Genomic DNA, 22,432 nt, shown 5'->3' with positions numbered 1-22,432 from the left:
AAAATGTAAACTAGAAACCATTTAAAGCGTACCTAACTTTTCAGAATAAGATGTCATATGTGTGTGCACAAGGAATGACACTATTTCTGGACATGATATGACTTGTAGTCTTAATTTTTTTGCAGTTTTCCCTTCTGCTGGCCCTATCTCGAATTCTCAGTTTTCTCTGAGCTAGTGGGCGAAGCCTAACGGCTATCATGACTTCTATAAACAGCACACATAGAAGAGAATCCAGCAATGGGGTGACACATAAATCATACCAGCAGCATGTGTCTCTTCCCTGCTCCCCCTTACTCTCTCCATAGACTTCTATATGCAACATGTATGTGTCTTTCATTCCCTGCTCCCTCCTCCCCTACCTATAGACTTCTATGGGCATGCTGCGAAGAGACGCTCCCACTTCCTACAGTTTGTCTCCTCTGCTCTGTAACTAGAGACAGATTTTGCTTGACAATAGGGAGTGGACAGCAGATTACAGGAAAGAAGACACCAAGTGGCAGTAACTTCACACAATTGGCATGGATAAAACAACGAAAATGTAACCGTAAATAAATCACAAAATTGATCAATATCAAGTATAATATTACATCAGCATAAGTTGTTTGAAAAGTTAGTGTCCATTTAAGGTAAAATAGTAAAGAAAAATAAATCCCTTACCTGCCGAATTGTCTCCAGATCCATTGGGTTGATTATAACTTTGTAGTAGTCAGGAACAAACTTTTTATTGACAGGAAGATGGAAGGGCCAGGACTAGAGAAGTTATCAGAAAGGGATAATAAGTTATCCATACTAGGACAGTTTACTCGAGAATATTGAAAAAAAAAGTACATCTACTCTCTCTCGTATACCATTTAAAGTATTCTAGAGGAGGTCCACCAAGCTGCAACTGAAAATCACTGAATTGGTGAGGTCTCTGCAGCATGTGCATGGATTTCTGCAAGCCTAATTCAGATGAAATCTGCAGTGTGTGAATTCATCCAAAATGTGGTCCTCAGACCCTGCTAAAGATTTGATTTCTATCTACATGTAAAGCCAAGTATTAAAAATTCTACTATCTCCAAAAATGGTGACTTCAACCTGAACAATAAAATAGTGGTGCACAAACACACAACATACATCGGGCACTGCCATCATCTTCTGAGTCACGATATTATCCAAGATAAAGGAGAAGGCGACTTGGTCATCATCATCCAGCAATGGGTTAATTGCTTTCTCCAGTCTTGCTAGCTTGTCCTCCTTCTGTAAACATAAGGGCACAGTATATATTTTTTCAAGCCTAGAAATTGTGCCACAGTTACATGTATGTATATTTTAAAAAAATTAACCTGTAATAATCTGTCACACATGGACATCCTGAGCGGTCTTATTACTGCTGCTGAACTTTTTAAAAAGAATGAGTTTAGAACTATGTTGGCTAGCATGCTTTACAGCAGCTTAAAGGAAAAACTATTTGACTAAATAATTAGACTGCTATCCCTTAACCCCTTCCCGCTCCTTGACGTACTATTAGGTCATGTTAAGTGCATCGTTCCATTTCGGCCGCACCCTCGGCACATACAGGAGCTGTGACAACTGCTGTCTCGTACAGCAGTTGCCACAGCTCCTTCAGCGGTGACCGATCGCGGTGCCCCCGCTGATTAACCCCTTAGAAGCCGCGTTCAATAGCAATCGCAGCTTCTTAGGGGTTAAACCAGCATCGTCGGCCCGCTACATGATAGCTGGCGGCGATGGTTGCTATGGAAACAAACAATGGCCTAACAATGGCCTCCAGCTATGCCAACAAAGTCAGGACCCACTATGCTTGCTGTCAGAGAGTAGCTGACAGCTCTAATATACTGAACTATGCATGTAGTGCAGTGCATTAGAATTGCGATCAGGGCCTCCTACCTTCAAGTCCCTTAGGGGGACAAAATAAAAAAAAGTTAAAAATAAAGTTGTGTAAAAATAAAAAAATACAAGTTTAAATGTAAAAATGTGCATAATTGTATTTTCTTTATTCCTTACTTGTATGGAATTTTATATTGTATTGAATAAAAATAAAAAAAAATTATATAAAAGTAAAAATTAAAAATCCCCCTTTTTCCCTTATCAGTCCTTTATTATTAAAAAATAAAAATAATCTATACATAATTGGTATCGCCACGTCCGTAATGGCCTGAATTACAAAAGTTATTCGTTATATTTATCCCGCGCAGTGAACACCATAAAAGAAAATAATAATAAACCATACTAGAATCACAATTTTTTTGGTCGCTTCACCTTCCACAAAATGGAATAAAAGGAGATCAAAAAAGTCGCATGTACCTAAATAATGGTACTGATCGAAACTACAGTTCGTTACGCAAAAAACAAGCCCTCATCCGGCTTTCTTGATGGAAAAATAAAAAAGTTCTGGCTCTTAGAATATGGCAACACAATAAGTAAATAACTTTTTATAAAAATATTTTATTGTCATAAGATATAACAAAAACTATAAACATCTGGTATCGCCGTAATCGTATCGCCACGCAGAATAAAGTGAATGTCATTTATAGCGCACGGTGAACGCTGTAAAATTTTTTAAATGAAAAACAATAATAGAATTGCTGTTTTTTAGTCACCTCACCTCCTAAAAAAATGTTATAAAAACGGATCAAAAAGTTGCAGGCACCCCATGAAAACTACAATGAATTCCTTAAGGGGTCTTGTTTCCAAAATGGGGTCACTTTTAAAGGGGTTTCCCCTGTACTGGTACCTCAGAAGCTCTGAAAATGCGACATGGCGCACAGAAACCAATCCAGCAAAATCTACATGCCAAATAGCGCTCCTGCCTTTCTGAGCCCTGCCATTTGTCCATCCAGCAGTTTATGACCACATATGGGGTTTAGCCGTAATCGGGAGAAATTGCTTTACAAATGTTGGGGTGTTTTTTCTCCTTTATGCCTTGTCAAAATTAAAAATTTGTACCTTTTATCGGAAAAATTCGATTTTTCAATTGCACAGCCAAATTCCACAAAATGCAGCAAAAAAAACCTGTGGGGTCTAAATGCCCACTATACCCCTCAATAAGTTCCTTGAAGAGTGTAGTTTGCTAAATAGGGTCACTTTTGGGGGGTTTCCACAGCTTTGGCACCACAAGACCTCTTAAAAAAAGGAACATGACATGGAGCCTAATAAAAAAAACAAAAAAAAAACCTCTATGTGCTCCTTCACTTCAGAGGCCTGTGCTTCAGTCCATTACCACACTACGGCCACATGTGGGATATTTCTAAAAACTGCAGAATCTGGGCAATAAGTATTGAGTTGCGTTTCTCTGGTAAAACCTTCTGTTTTACAGAAAAAAAAAAAAAAAAAAGGATTTTCTGACAAAAAAAAAAGAAGAAATATGGAAATTTCACCTCTACTTTTCCTTAAATTCCTGTGAAACACCTAAAGGGTTAATAAGCTTTCTAAATGCTGTTTTGAATACTTTGAGCGGTCTATTTTTTAAAATGGGGTGCTTTATGGGGGCTTCCAATATATAGGCCCCTCAAAGCAACTTCAGAACTGAACTGGCACCTAAAAAAATGAGGCTGCTTATGTTCTAAGCCTTGTAACATCCTAGAAAAATAAAAGAATGTTCAAAAAATGATGCCAACATATAGTAGACGTAAGGGAAATGTGAACTAGTAACTATTTTGGGTGGTATAACCATCTGTCTTACAAGCAGATGCATTTGAATTCAGAAAAATGCTATTTTTCCCACAAATAAACACTGAATATATCGACCACATTTTACCACTAACAATCTCAGAATCGCTTGGATAGGTATAAGCCTTTTGAAGTTATTACCACATAAAATGAAATATGTCAGATTTGAAAAATGGGCTCTGAGACTTAAAGAGGCTCTGTCACCAGATTATAAGTGCCCTATCTCCTACATAATCTGATCGGCGCTGTAATGTAGATAACTGCAGTGGTTTTTATTTTGAAAAACAATCATTTTTGACCAAGTTATGAACAATTTTAGATTTATGCCAATGACTTTCTTAATAGACAACTGGGCGTTTTTTACGTATTTACCAAGTGGGCGTTGTAAAGAGAAGTGTATGACGCTGACCAATCAGCATCATACACTTCTCTCCATTCATGTGCATTTGTACTCAGCACAGCGTGATCTCGCGAGATCACGCTGTGCTGTCACATACACCCACATTAACTTTACTGAAGTATCTTGAGAGTGAATAGACATCACCTCCAGCCAGGACGCGATGTCTATTCACACTCCCGACACTTCTGTAAAGTTTTTGTGGGACTTACTCACACAGCACAGCGTGATCTCCAGATCACGCTGTGCTGTCATTCACAGTGCTGTGATTAAGTCCCAAACTTAGACATGAATGGAGAGAAGTGTATGACACGGATTGGTCAACGTCATACACTTCTCTTTACAACGCCCACTCGGTAAAAAAAAAAAACGCCCGGTTGTCTATTAAGAAGCTAATTAGCATAAAGCTAAAATTGCTCATAACTTGGTCAAAAATAATCGTTTTTCAAAATAAAAACCCCCGTAATCTACATTACAGCGCCGATCCGATTATGTAGGAGATAGGGCACTTATAATCTGGTGACAGAGCCTGTTTAAAGAGGCTCTGTCACCAAATTATAAGTGCCTTATCTCCTACATAATCTGATCGGCGCTGTAATGTAGAGAACAACAGTGTTTTTTATTTTGAAAAACAATCATTTTTGAGCAAGTTATGAGCAATTTTAGATTTATGCCAATTCGTTTCTTAATGCCCAACTGGGCGTGTTTTTACTTTTGACCAAGTGGGCATTGTAGAGAGGAGTGTATGACGCTGACCAATCAGCGTCATACACTTCTCATTGTTCCAGCCAAGCTTCTTTCACTGCACAATCACACTGTGCTGTGGATCATGCTGGGCTGGAACAATTTTAAAAATAAAAACCACTGTTGTTCTCTACACTACAGCGCCGATCAGATTATGTAGGAGATAGGGCACTTGTAATCTGGTGACAGAGCCTCTTTAAACCCTTATTCTCTAAGAAGAACCCCCAGTATTTCTCAAGCATGGTTCTTCTTTGGTTATGGGCCTTCTTCAAAGCCCTATGACCATCATATAGTTTTTTGATTGTTCCTTTACCTGGGGAATTAACAAATCTCTTAGTTTACAATTGATTGCCACGTGTACCACGTCCTTCCTCATGGCTTGTGGTACACGTCTGGTATGTGGTGCACGTCTGAAACGCGTAGGCAACAGTCAGTGTCTATATCCCTGTATCTGGAAGCTATTCATATATTTCTTTTAAAGATTTTGAAATAAAATTTAAACAAGTTTTCATTTTAAATATCTCTGCGCTGGACCACTGGTTTTCTTCCTTTTTCCTGCTTAATTGCCGTGTGCCGTTGCAGCGATCCTGGCACAGCCTGTGGGTGAAATCTACTAATGGTGAGCTGGAGGATTCCTGCCAATATTTCTTATATAATTATGTATATTATAAACTATATTGCTTTATGTTTTTGCAACTTGTTTATGTTATTTTTTTTTCCACTTTGCTTTCGCATGTATTAGGTTGTACTGCAACATTACTTAGGATTTTTTTTTCTACATTTGTTTGAATTCACAGAGGAATTGTCCCACAAACAACAGTACTTTTTAAACAATAGATCATGGAAAATTAAAGGCATTCTCCGTGACTTTTATATTGATGGTCTATCCTGAGATCGGTGGGAGTCCCCCACCGACCAGCTGTCTTAAAGGGAATGTGTCGCAAATTAAACCTTTTTTTTTAAAGTAAGTTACTTATTTCTGTTATATTTTTTTACGTTTTTTGCTGTATTTTTTTTTCTTCCACATGGTGGAAAGTATTAAAAATTAAATAATAATTTGACATGTTTTCCTATGTTGGCCACCAGAGGGAGCACTTCCCAGAATTACAGCAAGGTGAAAGAGGCTCTGTCACCAGATTATCAAATCCCTATCTCCTATTGAATGTGATCGGCGCTGCAATGTAGAGAACAGCAAAGTTTTTTTTTTTTTTGTTTTTGTTTTTTTAAAACAATCATTTTTGCCCAAGTTATGAGCAATTTTATATTTATGCAAATGAGCTTTTCAATGGACAACTGGGCGTGTTTTCTCGTTTTACCAACTGGGCGTGTATCGTGTTTTTATCAACTGGGCGTGTATTGTGTTTTTACCGACTGGGCGTTGTGAATAGAAGTGTATGACGCTGACGAATCAGCATCATACACTTCTCATCGTTCCCACCCAGCTTCTTTCACTGCAGACACACAGCGTGACGTCACCCACAGGTCCTTCAACCTTGTCGTCAGACAAAGAAGATACATCGGCTCCAGGCGTCCAAAAGGTTAATATGCTCGTCTCTAGGGAGTTTGCTATGCTTACCTGCACATACCCTGCACTGTACCCTCTGACGCCTGGAGCTGATGTGTCTTCTCTCTTCCGACGACAAGGTTGAAGGACCTGTGGGTGACGTCACGCTGTGTGTCTGCAGTGAAAGAAGCTGGGTGGGAACAATGAGAAGTGTATGACGCTGATTTGTCAGCGTCATACACTTCTATTCACAACGCCCAGTTGGTAAAAACGCAATACACGCCCAGTTGGTAAAAACGCAATACACGCCCAGTTGGTAAAAACACAATACATGCCCAGTTGGTAAAAACACAATACATGCCCAGTTGGTAAAACGACTAAACACGCCCAGTTGTCCATTGAAAAGCTAATTTGCATAAATGTAAAATTGCTCATAACTTGGGCAAAAATGATCGTTTTTATAAAAAAAAAACAAAAAAAAAAAACTTTGCTGTTATCTACATTGCAGCGCCGACCACATTCAATAGGAGATAGGGATTTGATAATCTGGTGACAGGGCCTTTTTAAGGCCAAAACAAGGCTGCATCCTTAAGGGGTTATCCCAAGATAAACATTCATCACCTATCTACAAGATAGATGATAAATGTCTGATCACCCACCTCTGGGACCCCCACTGAGCAGTAGAACGAGGGTTTCAAGACCCCCGTTGCTCTTTACGGAACGACCGCAGAGAGGAGGAGCTTGAATTAAGTGGTGGTTGAGCATGCACCCTGCCGCTCCATTCAATGTCTAAGGGGCTAACGAAAACAGCCGGACGCCATACTTGGCTGTTTCCATCATACCCGTAGACTTTAAAATGGACCAGCACCGTGCATGCCAGTCCGTTCCATTCAAACTGCTCCTTACTGCGATCACGCAGTGAGGAGGAACGGGGGTATTGGGAACCTTATTCTAGTGATAAGGTCCCAGTGGGGCTCATCGCAATCAGAGATTTTTTTTTACCAATCCTGTGGTTAGGTGTAAAATGTTAAACCTGGGATAACCCCTTTAACGTCAATGGTTGGGTCTGTTGGAGGTAACAAATATCATCAATAACATCATACCAGCAAGTAACTATATATGTTTTGCCCTGTATCTGTCTACCACAATCTCTTGTCCTGTCTTTTCTACCGATTTAGCTCACTTTTCATTACACTAATCCCCTTTCTCTTGTCACTATTCACCCATATGAACAAGAACACGAGCCATCACATTCCAACATTGCTGAAATAGAGTCCAAGGAACGATCAGCTTTATTTTTAGTTTTTTTAAATCAATGGCATATGGACATCCCAGAGAGGGATGCTTGGGCTTGAGAAAATAAATGCCCCGCCACACAGCTTCATAACAAGTGATTGAGGTAAGAGAAGCCGGATCCACAGCAACCAACATTATTCTGAGAAGAGGTTATCTAGTTAGTACAACACCTTTAAGGCAAACTACCAGTGACCATATAAAAAATTCACCGGGATAGAAGACACGATGTGTTCGCTGCCACCTGGTCAGTTTGGAGGGAACATAGAGGCTCCTTGTGTTAACTGTGGACTGTGTTAACTATGGACTGCTAACTATTTCATTTGTATTACAAACTCCCAAAGGATTTCCATCCCTCACCCCCCCTCCTTTAACCCTTATTACCCTCCCATCCCCTCACCGCCTCCCCTAACGGGTAATATGTAATTACTCGATTTCTGGAACTGTGTGTATATAGTTCTTTGTTTTCTGTTGGAATATTCGCTCCTTGAATGCCTTCATGATAAAATTTCGTGTAGTGACTGTACTATTTAATGCATACTATACTCAGATGCCTTTCATGCTTGTTTTAAGGGTATGTGCACACACACTAATTACGTCCGTAATTGACGGACGTATTTCGGCCGCAAGTCCCGGACTGAACACAGTGCAGGGAGCCGGGCTCCTAGCATCATAGTTATGTACGATGCTAGGAGTCCCTGCCTCTCTGCAGGACAACTGTCCCGTACTGTAATCAGGTTTTCAGTACGGGACAGCAGTTCCACGGAGTAGCAGGGACTCCTAGCATCGTACATAAGTATGATGCTAGGAGCCCGGCTCCCTGCACTGTGGTCGGTCCGGTACTTGAGGCCGAAATACGTCCGTCAATTACGGACGTAATTAGTGTGTGTGCACATACCCTAAAGGATCTGCCAGACACAGCTTCTGTGTCGACGCCCATGGGTAATCAGTCTGCACCTGCTCCTAAGTCTGAGAGAGTGACTCCATCTTCTACCAGTCAGGCTGGGAGGCTTAGGAGTGGGAGAGCCTATCACAGCCTGGCCAGACGGAGCTAGCTCCCGCCCTCTGACTATTTATACCTTCACTTCCTGCTCCTCCTTTGCCTGTGATTCTGCCTGTTTCCTGGCTCTGCTGCTGCTGCTTGAACTATTTGTCTTCTGCTTCATTTTGACCCTGGCTTACTGACTACTCTCCTGCTCTGCGTTTGGTACCTCGTACACTCCTGGTTTGACTCGGCTCGTTCACTACTCTCCTGCTCTGCGTTTGGTACCTCGTACACTCCTGGTTTGACTCGGCTCGTTCACTACTCTCGTTGCTCACGGTGCTGCCGTGGGCAACTGCCCCATTTCCCTAGCTTCTGTGTACCCTTGTCTGTTTGTCTGTCGTGCACTTATTGAGTGTAGGGACCGTCTCTCAGTTGTACGCCGTCGCCTAGGACGGGCCGTTGCAAGTAGGCAGGGACTGAGTGGCGGGTAGATTAGGGCTCACCTGTCTGTCTCCCTACCCCGGCATTACACTTGTATTTGCTATTCTACACAAATTGCTTGTTTTAAATATTCAATAAAAAGAGAATTAAAAAAAAATAAAAATAAAATTCACGAGGATGTTTGCCACAGGGTATATTTGTTTGTTTAATGTAAATCCTGCATCAAACGTAAATGTCTTTTTTTTTTTTTTTATTGTATCAGAGTGATGCTGTTCAAGGATCTGTGTTCTAATCCATTTCTGTAGACCCCGTAGCTTCCCTACAGCCCTTCCAGGACATTTCAGACAGTGGTATGACAATCCGAAGCAACTCTCACTGACTAGCAAAAAGAGAGGACTGAGGAACCAAGCGACCCCTCCATCCAGATCTTCAATATGACAAACACTTTCGCCAGGGAGCAGGAGAAGTCTGTCTAACAAATGGCTGAGCTTTCGAAACAACACTTTAATTACATACCTTACATTGCAAGGTAACTATGCAGTTTATGGCACATACAGATAAGAAGAAACAGAGTTCATTGAAAAGATGCCAGTTGACGATCTTCTAGTCAAGTCCCACTTTATATAAGGATGCATTTGAAAGCACCAGAACAGGTAGAGCACATATGGGAAATGTAGCTAAATTAAAGGGCTCCCTATGCATTTTGCTCAGCATTGTAGAATTGTCCCTCAGCTCTTCTGTAATGCAATAAGTAGCTTATTTTTCAAAACCAGTCCTGATGTAGGATTTTAATTTATTTCTATTCAATGCAGAGAGATTTCAATATCTGGGCTATGGTATGAAATTCTGAACTTTCATTTATAAGACTGTACCTGAACTAGCAACTGTATGCTATATATCAGTTTCTATTCTCTAAAAGCCTTTCATGAGAATATAACAATACATTCCTTTTAGCAGTAATTTTGTACCCTCCAGACCGCTCTGCCATGAACTCAGTAATGTGTTGTAACAGTAACTGTGTTTGTAAAAGTCAAATTCTCCAGTGCTCAATGTGTGCAAATACAAGTGCAAATATTCAGTGGAAAAATGCTAGATTGCCCCCCACTGTTCGCCAGAACGGGGACCCCGTTTCACAGTTCCACCCAGCCACAAGACAGCGGCTGAGAGGAGCTTGGATGGAGCGCAGGCTGGGAATGAGAATTGGCGCCCCATTTAAAGACTATGAGGCTGATGGAAACCACTAAGTACAGTCAGCCACACAAACACAACGCTTATGCCCAGCCTCCGCTCCATCCAAACTCCGCCGCTGTCTTGTGGCTAGGGGGGGGGGGGGGGAACGGGGGTCCCCGTTCGGGCAAATGATGGGGACGATCTAGAATTTTTCACCTATCTAAATGGAAAACCCCTTTAAATTTAATGATTGCAAGTTTGCAAAAAGTTTTTAGGTTACAAGCTGTTACATAACTCAACAATTTTATGTCAGTATTCAAAAAAGAAATAGGACGATAGCATTCCAGAGAGAGGATCCTTATCTTTTTTTCAATATTACTACAATAACTATAGATTTGGGGAGGGTGCTCTATCTCCAGGCATATTCCAAAGTAAAAATCTGTTTTTCCTTAATGTCTTGATATCGAATATAAAATTTGAATGAGATCCCGTCCAGACCAGAGGACTTATTCCTTGCATATTGTTTTCCTGCCTCCATAATTTTTTTTAAAGACAAAGAAGAATCAAATGTATCCCTTTGTTCCCTATATAAAGATGGAAAATGTATAGTTTCCAGAGAGTTATCCAGTTCAGTATTAGGCCTCATGTACACGACCGTAGCCATGTGCACGGCTGTGATTTTCGGGTCGGCCGGCCGCAAATCGCGTGCATTATTTTCTATGAGCCTTCTTTTTGGGGTCCAGGCTCTGCGGCAATGCACGGACCGTGGAAACCACGGTCATGTGCATGGGCACAAAGAAATAAATGGGACCGCAATTCACCCGTGGATTTTCGGGGGAATTGCAGCAGCAAAAGCACGTTTGTGTGCATGGGGCCTTAGTATATGAGGTTTGGGAAGTATAAATCCCTTCATAGTAAAGTACAAATTCCTCTCTTTATAAATGTTTTCCTTCAGTCTACTTCTGACTGATTGTTAAAATAGAAAACGTCCATTTCTGGTTCTCAATCAGGGAATCCAGTAATCTGCCGGGCTTCTCCAATTAATAAAAAAAAAAAAAAAAAAAAAAAAAAAGCATTTTGTTTTTTTAAATGTGTGGAGTTGTATATATGCATCTAAACAGTTTATACTTGGCTGAAAGCGTGGTCTTTTTGACAATGTAGGGTAGCAAATATATATATTTATGTAGCTGTAGATTCAGGTCTAATGAAGATTAAATGTAAAATTATCTTCTTCTTCCTTGTTTTATGAATAGGGTTACTTTTCCTTAATTACGTTTATTTGTATTAAAACTTTAAGGCCTTGTTCACACAGCGCTCAAAAAGACAACGTGTAAACGTGTCAAAAATGCTAGTATTTTTTTTAAAGCGCTTTTTAAACGTGCTTCTGGCACGTTTTTTGTGCGTAATTAGGACTCCCATTGTCTATGGGAATTAGGCGCGTTTTACGCGCAAAAAAGAATTGACTTGCCGCTTTTTTTTGTGACCCGTTTTTTTAAACACGCTCGCGGAAAAAAAACGCATTGTATGCACTAACGGCATGCTTTCCCATTGATGTCAATAGAAAGCTTAATTCATGAATGCTTTTTTTCAGCACGTTAGAAGTGCCAAAATACGCATCGGATACATGCCTTATAAAGAAGTATTAAAAGTAAAAATAAAGAAGCAATCTCACCCAATTATATCTGATGCTCAATGGAACTTTTCCCAGTAGTAAGCAGCTTGTCAAGCCTAAGTGACAATGCTAGGCGCAGAGTTGCCTGTAGAGCTCCTCAGCAGGAGAAAATAGTGCAGCAAAGTACCTGTGAGGAGGAGGGGGACAGTGGGGGAAGTAGCTTACTTGAGTCTAAGACCCAGCAGGAGAGACCAAGGCAGCAGGTGAAGAAGTGTGCCATCGCATCACGAAGGCAGGAGGACTAGGGCAGCGTGTCACGGCAGAAGCTCTCCGCTCGTCACACGGAGGTGTACGGGAAAGAAGAATACAACAGAGCACACGTCTGCTCACATGCTCTATCCTCATTGACAAATAACTCTTCTTTGTCTGCTGCTGTGTCTGCGCCAGCTTCAATTTGACAGTTTGGTACTAGATATCTGGTCCCCATATTCTCATACATTACACTCTATTATTTATGAGAGCTGCATTGCATTCTTATAGTAGTAATCTTTCCATAACATCTGTCTCGGTCTATTGTCAGAATGTTAGTGCCTTACCTCTCTCAGTTTTTCATCACACAAGTCCAACATTTCTTGGGAAATCTGGGTCAATGTATGTTTGGGTCCTAAAGTTTGAAGAAAAAAAATACATAGAGATATATATATATATATATATATATACCCACTAACGAATTCAAACCCACACAAACAATATATATGAATGTCCTCACCATTATAAAGGATGCTGTTCTTAACTATTAGCTCCACCTGTTCACGGAACTCTTCACGGGATGGGTACATTCTCTTGCGCACATTTTCTCTTAATGTTTGCAGATCCATAGGATTTATCACTATCTTGTAGTAATCCTTCACTACTTTAGCATTAACAGGGCTTTGGAAAGGGTATGTCTTCAAAAGAAAACCAAAAATGTAAAAAATTTAAAACCACTTCGCGATAGATAAAAACCCCAACAAAACGGATTTCTGCCCATCTCTGCATTTGAATCAACAGAACGATCATGTTTTTTATTGCATGATAATCTTAGGCTGGGGCTCCATGGTGACGTTGGGTTCCATGCAAGTTGCTTTAAAATCAAGGCATTAGTGTAAATCACGCGCAACATCAATGTTTCCCTATGTGACCATCGCCAAAAATCTGACATGTATCTTTACAGGGTTATTGAAACGATATGATCCATAGAAAAACACGGAAGTCGTGGGTCACAATTTTACCGCAAATGGCATGCAACTCTGTCAACGTGGAGCCCGCGTCTAAAAAAAACTATAGTACATAGAATGAAGTAACTTACATTGGGCATATCTCTCATGTCATTAATGATGGACTCAAGGACCGAAGATAAGGTGACCATGGGATCGGTTCTTCTACGATGTATTGACTTATGGGGTCGCTGAAGGGACAGGCAGAAAAACAAGTATTAAGATTTGTTTTCGAAACCTTACATGTGTATGTCAGATCATGCAAGGCTAAATCACATTTTAGAATGAATGGTTTTGTACTGTGTAAACAACACTGAATGCAGAACTCCTCCTGCTGGACTTTCCAAGAATATTTATGCAGCCCCATTATATGGTGTTTAAAAAGGTAGATCACCGCTAGTTACAAGGTGACTTGCATATGGAGAATGATGAAGGTCCTGTTCACAAAGTTTTTTTTTACAGGCAGAAAATTCTGCCTGCAAAAATCAGCTCCGTTTTTTTTTTTAAGTGGTTTTGCGCCACAGGCGGTTTTTTGTCGAAAATTTTGGCGCGTTGTTTTACCATGTTTTTAACAGGCAGGGGAAAAAAAACGCAACCTTTTTTCCCGCTGGCTGTAAAAGAAAAAAAAAACAACCGACGCCTCCTCCCATTAAAATCAATGGCAGGAAATTACGGACGTTTGTTTGCCGCGGTTTCCTCGGCAAAAATTGTGTTGAAAACTCAGTGTGAACAGGGCATAACACTACCACCAGTGGAATTCCATGTTTCCTGAGGATGCATATCACCATACACCCAGCTAGCTATAAGGGCAGTGCCAACACAAAAACAAATCAGGCTTTATTTTGCCACATATAAAAATTATTGGGAACTAATGAGCAATTGCCTGCAGGACACACGCCTTTAACTAGAGAGGACATGGTGGGTTTACCTAAGGGGCAGGGAGGCGCATGGGAACTTACACGTACATTTGTTTGGAAAATGATGCGCAGTCAGAGACACATAGTGGGTGCTACACTCCCCTCCCTTCTTCTGCACATTTAAGTAATTCCTATTTTTTTTCTACACAAATTATGTATTTGAAATGGTTAAACCATGTGGGAAGACCTTACGTTTAAGTAATCACAATGCACAGTACTTCCCACTCTTCTCTTCTTCTTTGGAGGCAACTGTTGTTTAGGGAACTTCAAGACCAAAGATTTCCTACGGACCTCATCCGCACTGGAAGAAGATATAAATGTATTATTATTATAATAAGCAGGCTACGAGATAGATATTTTATATACACATACATACATATTTTAAAGAGGCTCTGTCACCACATTATAAGTGCCCTATCTCTTACATAATGACATCGGCGCTATAATGTAGGTAACAGCAGTGTTTTTATTTAGAAAAATGATCTATTTTCACCAAGTTATGACCCATTTTAGATTTATGCTAATGACTTAATGCCCAACTGGGCGTGTTTTTACTTTTGACCAAGTGGGCGTTGTGGAGAGAAGTGTATGACGCCCAATCAGTGTCATACACTTCTCTCCACAATGCCCACTTCTCTACATTCATCTTACAGCGAGATCACGTTTGCTGTGCTGTAAGTCCCACACAAACGTTAGCGAAGTGTCGGGATTGTGAATAGACCACCCATCCTGGCTGGAGGTGATGTCTATTCACTGTAAGGACACTTCAGTAACGTTAATGTGGGTGTATGTGACAGCACATAGTGAACAACGCAGGATCACTATGTGCTGATTACATGAATGGAGAGAAGTGTATGACGCTGATTGGTCAGCGTCGTACACTTCTCTCCACAACGCCCACTTGGTCAAAAGTAAACACGCCCAGTTGGGCATTAAGAAAGTCATTAGCATAAAGCTAAAATCACTCATAACTTGGTGAAAATAGATAGTTTTTCTAACTAAAAAACACTGCCGTTCCCTACATTATAGCGCCAATCTCATTATGTAAGAGATAGGGCACTTATAATGTGGTGACAGAGCCTCTTTAAAGAGGCTCTGTCACCAGATTTTGCAACCCCTATCTCCTATTGCAGCAGATCAGCGCTGCAATGGAGATAAGAGTAACGTTTTTGTTTTTTTTTAAAACGAGCATTTTTGGCCAAGTTATGAGCATTTTTATATTTATGTAAATGAGGCTTTCTAAAGTACAATTGGGCGTGTTTAAAGTAAAAGTACAAGTGGGCGTGTATTGTGTTCGTTACATCGGGGCGTTTTTACTTCTTTTACTAGCTGGGCGTTGTGTATAGAAGTGTCATCCACTTCTCTTCAGAACGCCCAGCTTCTAGCAGTGCAGACACAGCGTGTTCTCGAGAGACAACGCTGTGACGTCACTCACTTCCTGCCCCAGGTCCTGCATCGTGTCGGACGAGCGAGGACACATCAGCACCAGAGGCTACATTTGATTCTGCAGCAGCATCGGCGTTTGCAGGTAAGTCGATGTAGCTACACGCCCAGTTGTACTTTAGAAAGCCTCATTTGCATAAATATAAAAATGGTCATAACTTGGCCAAAAATGCTCGTTTAAAAAAAAACAAAAACATTACTCTTATCTCCATTGCAGCGCCTATCTGCTGCAATAGGAGATAGGGGTTGCAAAATCTGGTGACAGAGCCTCTTTAAGTAACATTGTGATACCGGCCTAGAAAACATGAAGCAATATGTAGAATATTTATCTTTTTATCCACAAAAAAGTGCCTTTTGCTGTTTTAAGTTGTGGCCATACCTTTCAATAAGTTGTTTGCCCAAAACGATTTTGGTTCCTTCTACTTTGATCAGCTCCTCATTGTCATTGTGTATCACTGTCTTCTCCAACTCCTCTTCCTGTTCCTCAGTCATTGCCACTGGATTAGATGGAGGAGCATTTGTTTGGTAGTACAGAGGGCAAAACTTGTTGGTTCTCATATGTCCAATTGCTCCACAAGCTCCACATTTTAGCTTGAAGAGAAAAGTACAGATTAGGAGGGAAGATAAAAGTTAAACTATCTCACATTAACCGCACTAAGCTAGATCCAACAATTACGTAATTAGAAGCAATTCTTATAATATAGTTTTCTGCGCCGTTTGTAAACAGTTATATTTACTTTATCTATTGACCAACCTTCAGATCTGGACGTTCTTTCATTTTCTTGGGTTTCTTTTCGGGAGGACCTCTCAGTTTGTCCTTTTCTTGGTTGCGTTTCAATCTTCGCAGTTGCTCTTGAATTCTTCGCCTCTCTTTCCTCATTTCTTCACGATGTTGCTCATCAAATAGGGCGAATTTCCTTCTTTTAAAAACATAGAGCAGCCAGGGTCATACAATAGCATAAGATGTCATTTTTTTTTAATGAAAATTAAATGACACCCTAGGATGTCATATCAAAAATTTTAGTAGTACTCACATAAACTCGTCATCTTTGGTGGTGCGAATTCGACTATAAGCATCAATGACAGATGGTTTGCGTACTGTCTCACATCGCACATATTCTTTTCCATCCTCATCCCTAAATGTGCGGTAGATTTTCAGTCGACGTCCACTAGCTGCTGAATTTAAACTGGTCACTGAAGCCGTGTCATCATCCTTGTGAGAACCTCCTTGAGTGGCTGACCCTGTAGCTAGACAAAATACATTATTTACCAGATTGCATAGCCTTTATCCTTTTTATTTACACAAAACAATTCTTCCAGAAGACTCAAAAATCCTGCAAGAAGACACCTAGGAATGATAAAGGAAAGTTTAGCTGATAATCACGTATAAAACGGCACACGCTGCAACAGTGCAATGCTGTGAACAGGTATACGGGTGCAGTCTGCATAATTGGAAAACATGGCCAGGTATAGACCACGAAAAAAAACAAAAAACACTTGAAACTAACTTCAACTTAAAGGGGTTGTCCCAAGGTGGTTATCCTCTAACCACAGGATTCTGTAGGTGATAACATGATGATCGGTGGGGGTCCGATAGCTGGGACCCCCACCGATCACAAAAACGAGGATCCTGTTCCTCCGAATAAATGGAGAGGCAGGTGAAGCATGCGCATTGCCGCTCCATTCTCGGTCTATGGGACTGTCAGAGATAGAGTACAGCGCTTGACTATCTCCGGCAGTGCTATAGAAAATGAATGGACCAGCAGGACGCGTTCTTCACCTGCCGCTCCATTCATTCAGGGGAACGGGACTCCCGTTCTCGTGATCGGTGGGGGTCCCAGCAATCAGACCCCCACTGGTCAGGATGTTCTCACCTATCCTGTGGTTAGGGGATAACATTTAAATCTTGGGACAACCCTCTTAAAGAGGACTTATTTTTTTTAATAAATACTTGTATTCCCTTTAAAACAACAATGCTGGAGCCTCTTTTATTATTCTTCCTGGAAATGTATGCATAAATTAAACTAGGTGTTACCATTCCCCTTGTTAATAAAACGTGTCCCTACGAAGTCTGACACGGTAAGCATTCATTGGACAGTGTCACGCCCGGTTTAGTAGGGTTATGGTAATGCTCAGTCGTCAATTTATTCATATATTACAGGGAGACATAACAAGCGGAACGGCAGACAGCAGAGTTGTAAGAAAAGATACTCCAGTATGTGTAACAGCATAAACTGAAATGATCAGTTATCAGACTATACCAATAAATTATTATCATCGATGTCTTATCGGCCGGTGCAGCGAGCGCTAATCAACGAGACATCGTTGATCGGTGATCGTTTGCTCCTGTCACACGGAGCTATGGATGGGGACGAGCGGTCGTTACTCCGAGTGCTCGTCCCCATACATTATCATCATGTCGGCAGCGCGTCTCCCTGTTTACAAAGGGAGATGTGCTGCCGACAACAATATTTTACTTTTTTAGAACGATACGATCAGTAGATGATAGAGCGTTTGCTCGTTCATCTGCCGATTGCAGCCCTGTTTACACATTGCAAATATCGGCAAGGACCATTCTATGAACGCTTGTCTGCCCGATAATCACCCAGTGCAAAACCCCTTTAATTAGAATGGTATAAATTACATTGCTTTCTTTTTAAAGAGTAACCATCGGTTACAATTTTTTCCCCATAAAATCAATACTATAAGCGAAGAGAAGAGACTTTGTAACATATGTTACTACTGAAAAATGTCTTTCTTCAATTATCAAACCACTCCTCCCTGGAGGGAGTAGATACAGAGAAAGAGAGAGAAACAAAAAACACAGATGCTGCTGAAGCTTCTAGTAAGTGTTTTACGTTCCCACCCCAGTGCTGAATTCTCAGCTACACTTAGTCCTGCTGTATAATGTCCTCCATGCTGCTGCTGCTTCTATAGTGTGTGCTACAGAGAGACAGGAGAACAGCATCTCCTCTTTTCTCGGTGTGCTGTGTATGGGAGACATCATAGTAGTTAGACTCTGCCCCCTCTGGCGCGGAGCTCAGGGAAAACTGACAATTCACGATGGAGCAGAGAGGGGAAAACTGGTGATAAATGCAGGATATGAAACATATAATGGCCAGATATAGCACCCACACGATAGCTTATTCAAAAGTTTCACCTGGGATGATAGGTGTGCTTTAAAGTCAAACTTAAACACAATGTCTACAATACTCACAAAATCCTTTTCTGTCTTTTTTGTCCTTTCGGCTGCGCTCTTTGTCATTACCACTGTCTTCTCCCATTAACATTCTCTGCAGCTCTTTTCTCTCCTGCTCTTCACGCTCTCGAGACAGTTGAGAACTAGTCTTCTTATTCTGTAGCATGTTCTCAATGTTTTTCCCCATCTCCTCAAAGTCACTATCTTCAGCAGAGCTACTATCTGTGTCTGTGGACAAAACCTCTGCAGATTCTAAAACTCTGGAAAAGGTAGGAGAAAAGAAAAAATATAAATAACACTGTAAAATATATACAAAACATCAGCAGTAACTTGAAATAACATGAAAAGTAAAAAGAGAGCCTTCTTTCACAAAAATAGTATTTTTTTGAGTAAAACCTTTTTCTTGTTCAGTCCATTGGGGGACACAGACCATAGTTATATGCTGTTGCAACTAGGAGTGACACAAAAAAAAAAAAAAAAAGGTGTTGACTCCCCCTACAGTATATGCCCCTCCTACAGGCACTGAGCTAGCCAGTCTGTACAGAAGCAGTGGGAGAAGCAAAATACAAAAGGGAATATAACAATATCAGAACCAGATATGAATGCCCATGTCCGACAGACAACCTTATCAACTTCATAACTAAAAAAGGGTGGAAGCCGTGCCCCCCAGTTGACCGGCAAAGAAAAGGATTTTATGGTTAGTAGTCAAAAAATCCTGTTTTCTTGTTCGTCTCATTAGGGCACATAGACCATGGGATGTCCCACACTTCTGGATGAAGGGCCCACACCCTTGGTTGATCCGCTCCCAACTGAGTTTATCCGTGATCCAGTTGTTGACCTCGGGAATGTGAACAGTCAAGAGAGCAGAAGCTTGATGCTCTGCCCACTCCCGAATCTTGGGAGGCTTCACTCAATCCCGCTGAAGTACAGGTCCTGCCTTGGTGATTGTGATAGGCCCTGCCTATACATGGTCTCTCTGGCCTCGGACCGGCCAGCCAGCCAGAAGAGACATTCAATGACTTCCAGAGGAAGATCACTCTCAGTTCTAAGATTTTAATGGCCAGACTGACCTCCTCGTGGGACCAGGGGTCCCGAGCTTCAAAAAGGCACCTCCCCGACCCCGAAGGCTGGCATCAGCTGAGAGGACCTGGCAACGAAGCAAGAGAACGGAGCGGCCAAGTAGGAGAGCCACCAGAGAAGAGATTAGCGGACATGAAAGGGAAGAAGGGTTTTTTGGCAGTCAAGGGCAGAGTCCACAGAGGGTTAATCGGCAAGGCGAACAAAGATGCCCATCATGGACTGGGTGACATTGGAGAGGTCGCCGACCCTGGTGAGGGAGTCAGCCCATAGTGGCTCAGCGTCAGCACTAGTCGTGGGCATGGCTGGGGATAGCGGAGATTGAGCCACAAGGTAACCATCCATAGATGCTTGGCCAGAAGGCCGGCATGCATCGCACAGAGAAAAAGGTTGACCACATGAGAATTTTTGGGCACACGTGAAAAAGGCCAATACTACCTGTTTGGAGGATGGATTAACATTGCCAACAGCAGCAGCAGTGTCAGAGAGGTCTTGTGAGGCTGCGTCCCCAATTGTTTGTGAGAAGCAGAGAGCAAGAGAAGATGACCTGCCCCCCTGCCGTGATTGACTGTCGGCAGTTACATGACTGCCACCGACCAATCACTAAGGAGGCGCAGGTGCCCGCGTTCTGCCCCTTTCGAGAGCCTGAAGAGGACGACCCCCATAGGAATATGCCGGCTGTGACGCTTGACAAGGACCCCAGTAAAGGAATCCTCTTGGAAAGTGCCCGCAAAGCTTGCCTAAAGCTCCACTGCCGTTAGTGAGTCGTTCTGTGCGGGGCACTGTAATAGTGTGTCGAAAGGTGCGTTAGGCACATGACGCCTAATAGGGAGACTGGGGAGGGCGGCGCGATCAGGGAAATTATTAGACTTCAGGTCAGGTGAATATTCACCATCTGCAGAATTGGAATCAGCAATGAAGTCACCTCCGTATGCTAATTCTAATAAGGTAGGACACTGGTAAAGCAGGAAATAGGGAACAACGCTCAGCCTGGTGGGTCACAGAGATGCTTGTGCTTTTGTCCCTCTTGTCTTCAGCATGGCAGGGAGACAACCGTGCATTGAAAACACAGAGCGCAGACCAGATGTTGGGAAAAGTAAGGACAGCGCCACCCCGGTTACCCCATTGGAAGAAAAAAATGAACATAAAAAAAAAAAGGCAAAGAGTTTTCTGTACCAGCAGGGGGTGTCTGCCTACTACAGTCACTGAGCGAAGACTGACTAGCTGAGTGCCTGCAGGAAGGGTATACATTGTATAAGGAGTCAATATTTTTTTATTATTAGTGTCACACCTCCTAGTGCCAACAGCATATACCCATGGTCTGTATCCCTCAAGGAGACGAACAATAAATAAGAATTTACCTTTACTGGATAATACTATTACTTATATACTGAATAATGACACATACCTGTAACTACTGATTCACATTAATTTTTTTGTCACATTATTCATAGAAATCCTCTGTGTTAGATTTCTAATTATCAATCGATAGCTCACTGTAACCTTCCATTATTTTGGATATGCTATGTTACAAAGCGTACTTCAACTCACGGAACATGAAAAAGAGTTTAGTATAATCTAATGGACTTCACACTCAATGGATCTCAGAGTACCTTTGGATGTGGTGAACTGGGAGTTTCTAAGCATGAATGTATAGCCGACAAATCTGCTGCAACGAAGTGTAAGGGTATGTTCACACTAAGTGTTTACAGCCGTTTTTCGGGCAGTAAACGTCCAGAAAAAAAAACAGCTGAAAAAAAATCGGAAGCACTGGCCGCTTTTTACGCGGCCGTTTTCCAATACGGACGCGTAAAAAAAGATCCGCAAAAAATAAGTGCATGTCACTTCTTCAGCTGTTTATGGAGCCGTTTCTATAGAAAAACGGCTACAAAAAAAGCCGTTAAAAACGCGACTTTGAATAAAAAACGTCTCAAAATCAGGAGCTTTTTTTATTTTGTGTGTGCACATACCCTTAGGGTATGTGAACACACAAGATCAAAAGTGTCTACAAAAACTGAGCTGTTTTTAAGGGAAAACCGCTCGAGATTTTCAGATGTTTTTTAATCAAAGTCGCGTTTTTTACGGCCATTTTTGGAGCTGTTTTTCTATAGAGTCTATGAAAAACGGCCACGTAAAAAACGCCCCTTTGGAAAAGAACGCCGTTTTTCCCATTGAAATCAATGGGCAGATGTTTGGAGGCGTTCTGCTTCCGATTTTTCAAGCCGATTACGGCCTGAAAAACGGGCGAAACTATCACATTATGACTGTTCCCAGCACCTTGTTGAATCCATGCTACAAAGAATTCAAGCTGTTCTAAGAACAAAAGGGGTATACTCAATATAATGGCTATGGAGTTATTTTGACCAGAATCACTCCCCCAATTGCTGCCCAGTGAATCTATTAGTAAAATATAGGCTGCACGACACGGTTTACAGGCTGTTTTTAATTTATGAAGCAGAAGGGGCAGGCCATCAGGCCCGGGCATCACATAGGGAGGTGTGGTCAGACCTATCAAAAGCTATAATTATATTGGTTATTCCAAATTATGATTTAGATGCTGAAGAACCACAAGATGCAAGTCAAAGACACAGGAAATGGCATAACGGAGGCTTCAGACTGTGCCCTTAGTAACAGAATGCATGCAACAGGCTTATCAGGATCACTAATATGTCGCAAAACTAAACCATCAAGAAAAGGATCACGGAGGTGGATGAGCAGAATTTTT

At 41.5% G+C, this 22,432-nt stretch overlaps 1 protein-coding gene across 3 annotated transcripts in view; it reads right to left on the bottom strand.

The window, feature by feature from the left end:
* TAF1 (TATA-box binding protein associated factor 1) overlaps positions 1-22,432 on the bottom strand; it is a 77,631-nt gene that overhangs the window by 15,219 nt on the left and 39,980 nt on the right. Inside the window, exons 23-32 of one of the 3 annotated variants that reach the window (XM_075835705.1) lie at positions 18,649-18,890; positions 16,466-16,679; positions 16,186-16,348; positions 15,811-16,022; positions 14,181-14,289; positions 13,164-13,262; positions 12,585-12,762; positions 12,412-12,479; positions 1,117-1,239; positions 658-750 (exon numbers count right to left, since the gene is read on the bottom strand). In XM_075835705.1, the coding sequence (XP_075691820.1) occupies positions 658-750; positions 1,117-1,239; positions 12,412-12,479; positions 12,585-12,762; positions 13,164-13,262; positions 14,181-14,289; positions 15,811-16,022; positions 16,186-16,348; positions 16,466-16,679; positions 18,649-18,890 (1,501 nt within the window). Of the gene's footprint in view, positions 1-657; positions 751-1,116; positions 1,240-12,411; positions 12,480-12,584; positions 12,763-13,163; positions 13,263-14,180; positions 14,290-15,810; positions 16,023-16,185; positions 16,352-16,465; positions 16,680-18,648; positions 18,891-22,432 lie in introns of all 3 variants that reach the window. The other 2 variants (XM_075835704.1, XM_075835706.1) reach the window with 2 other exon arrangements.

Source organism: Rhinoderma darwinii, chromosome 8 (assembly GCF_050947455.1).
Source record: "Rhinoderma darwinii isolate aRhiDar2 chromosome 8, aRhiDar2.hap1, whole genome shotgun sequence".
Lineage (NCBI taxonomy): Eukaryota > Metazoa > Chordata > Amphibia > Anura > Rhinodermatidae > Rhinoderma > Rhinoderma darwinii.
This window is presented reverse-complemented; position numbering and strand designations above follow the sequence as displayed.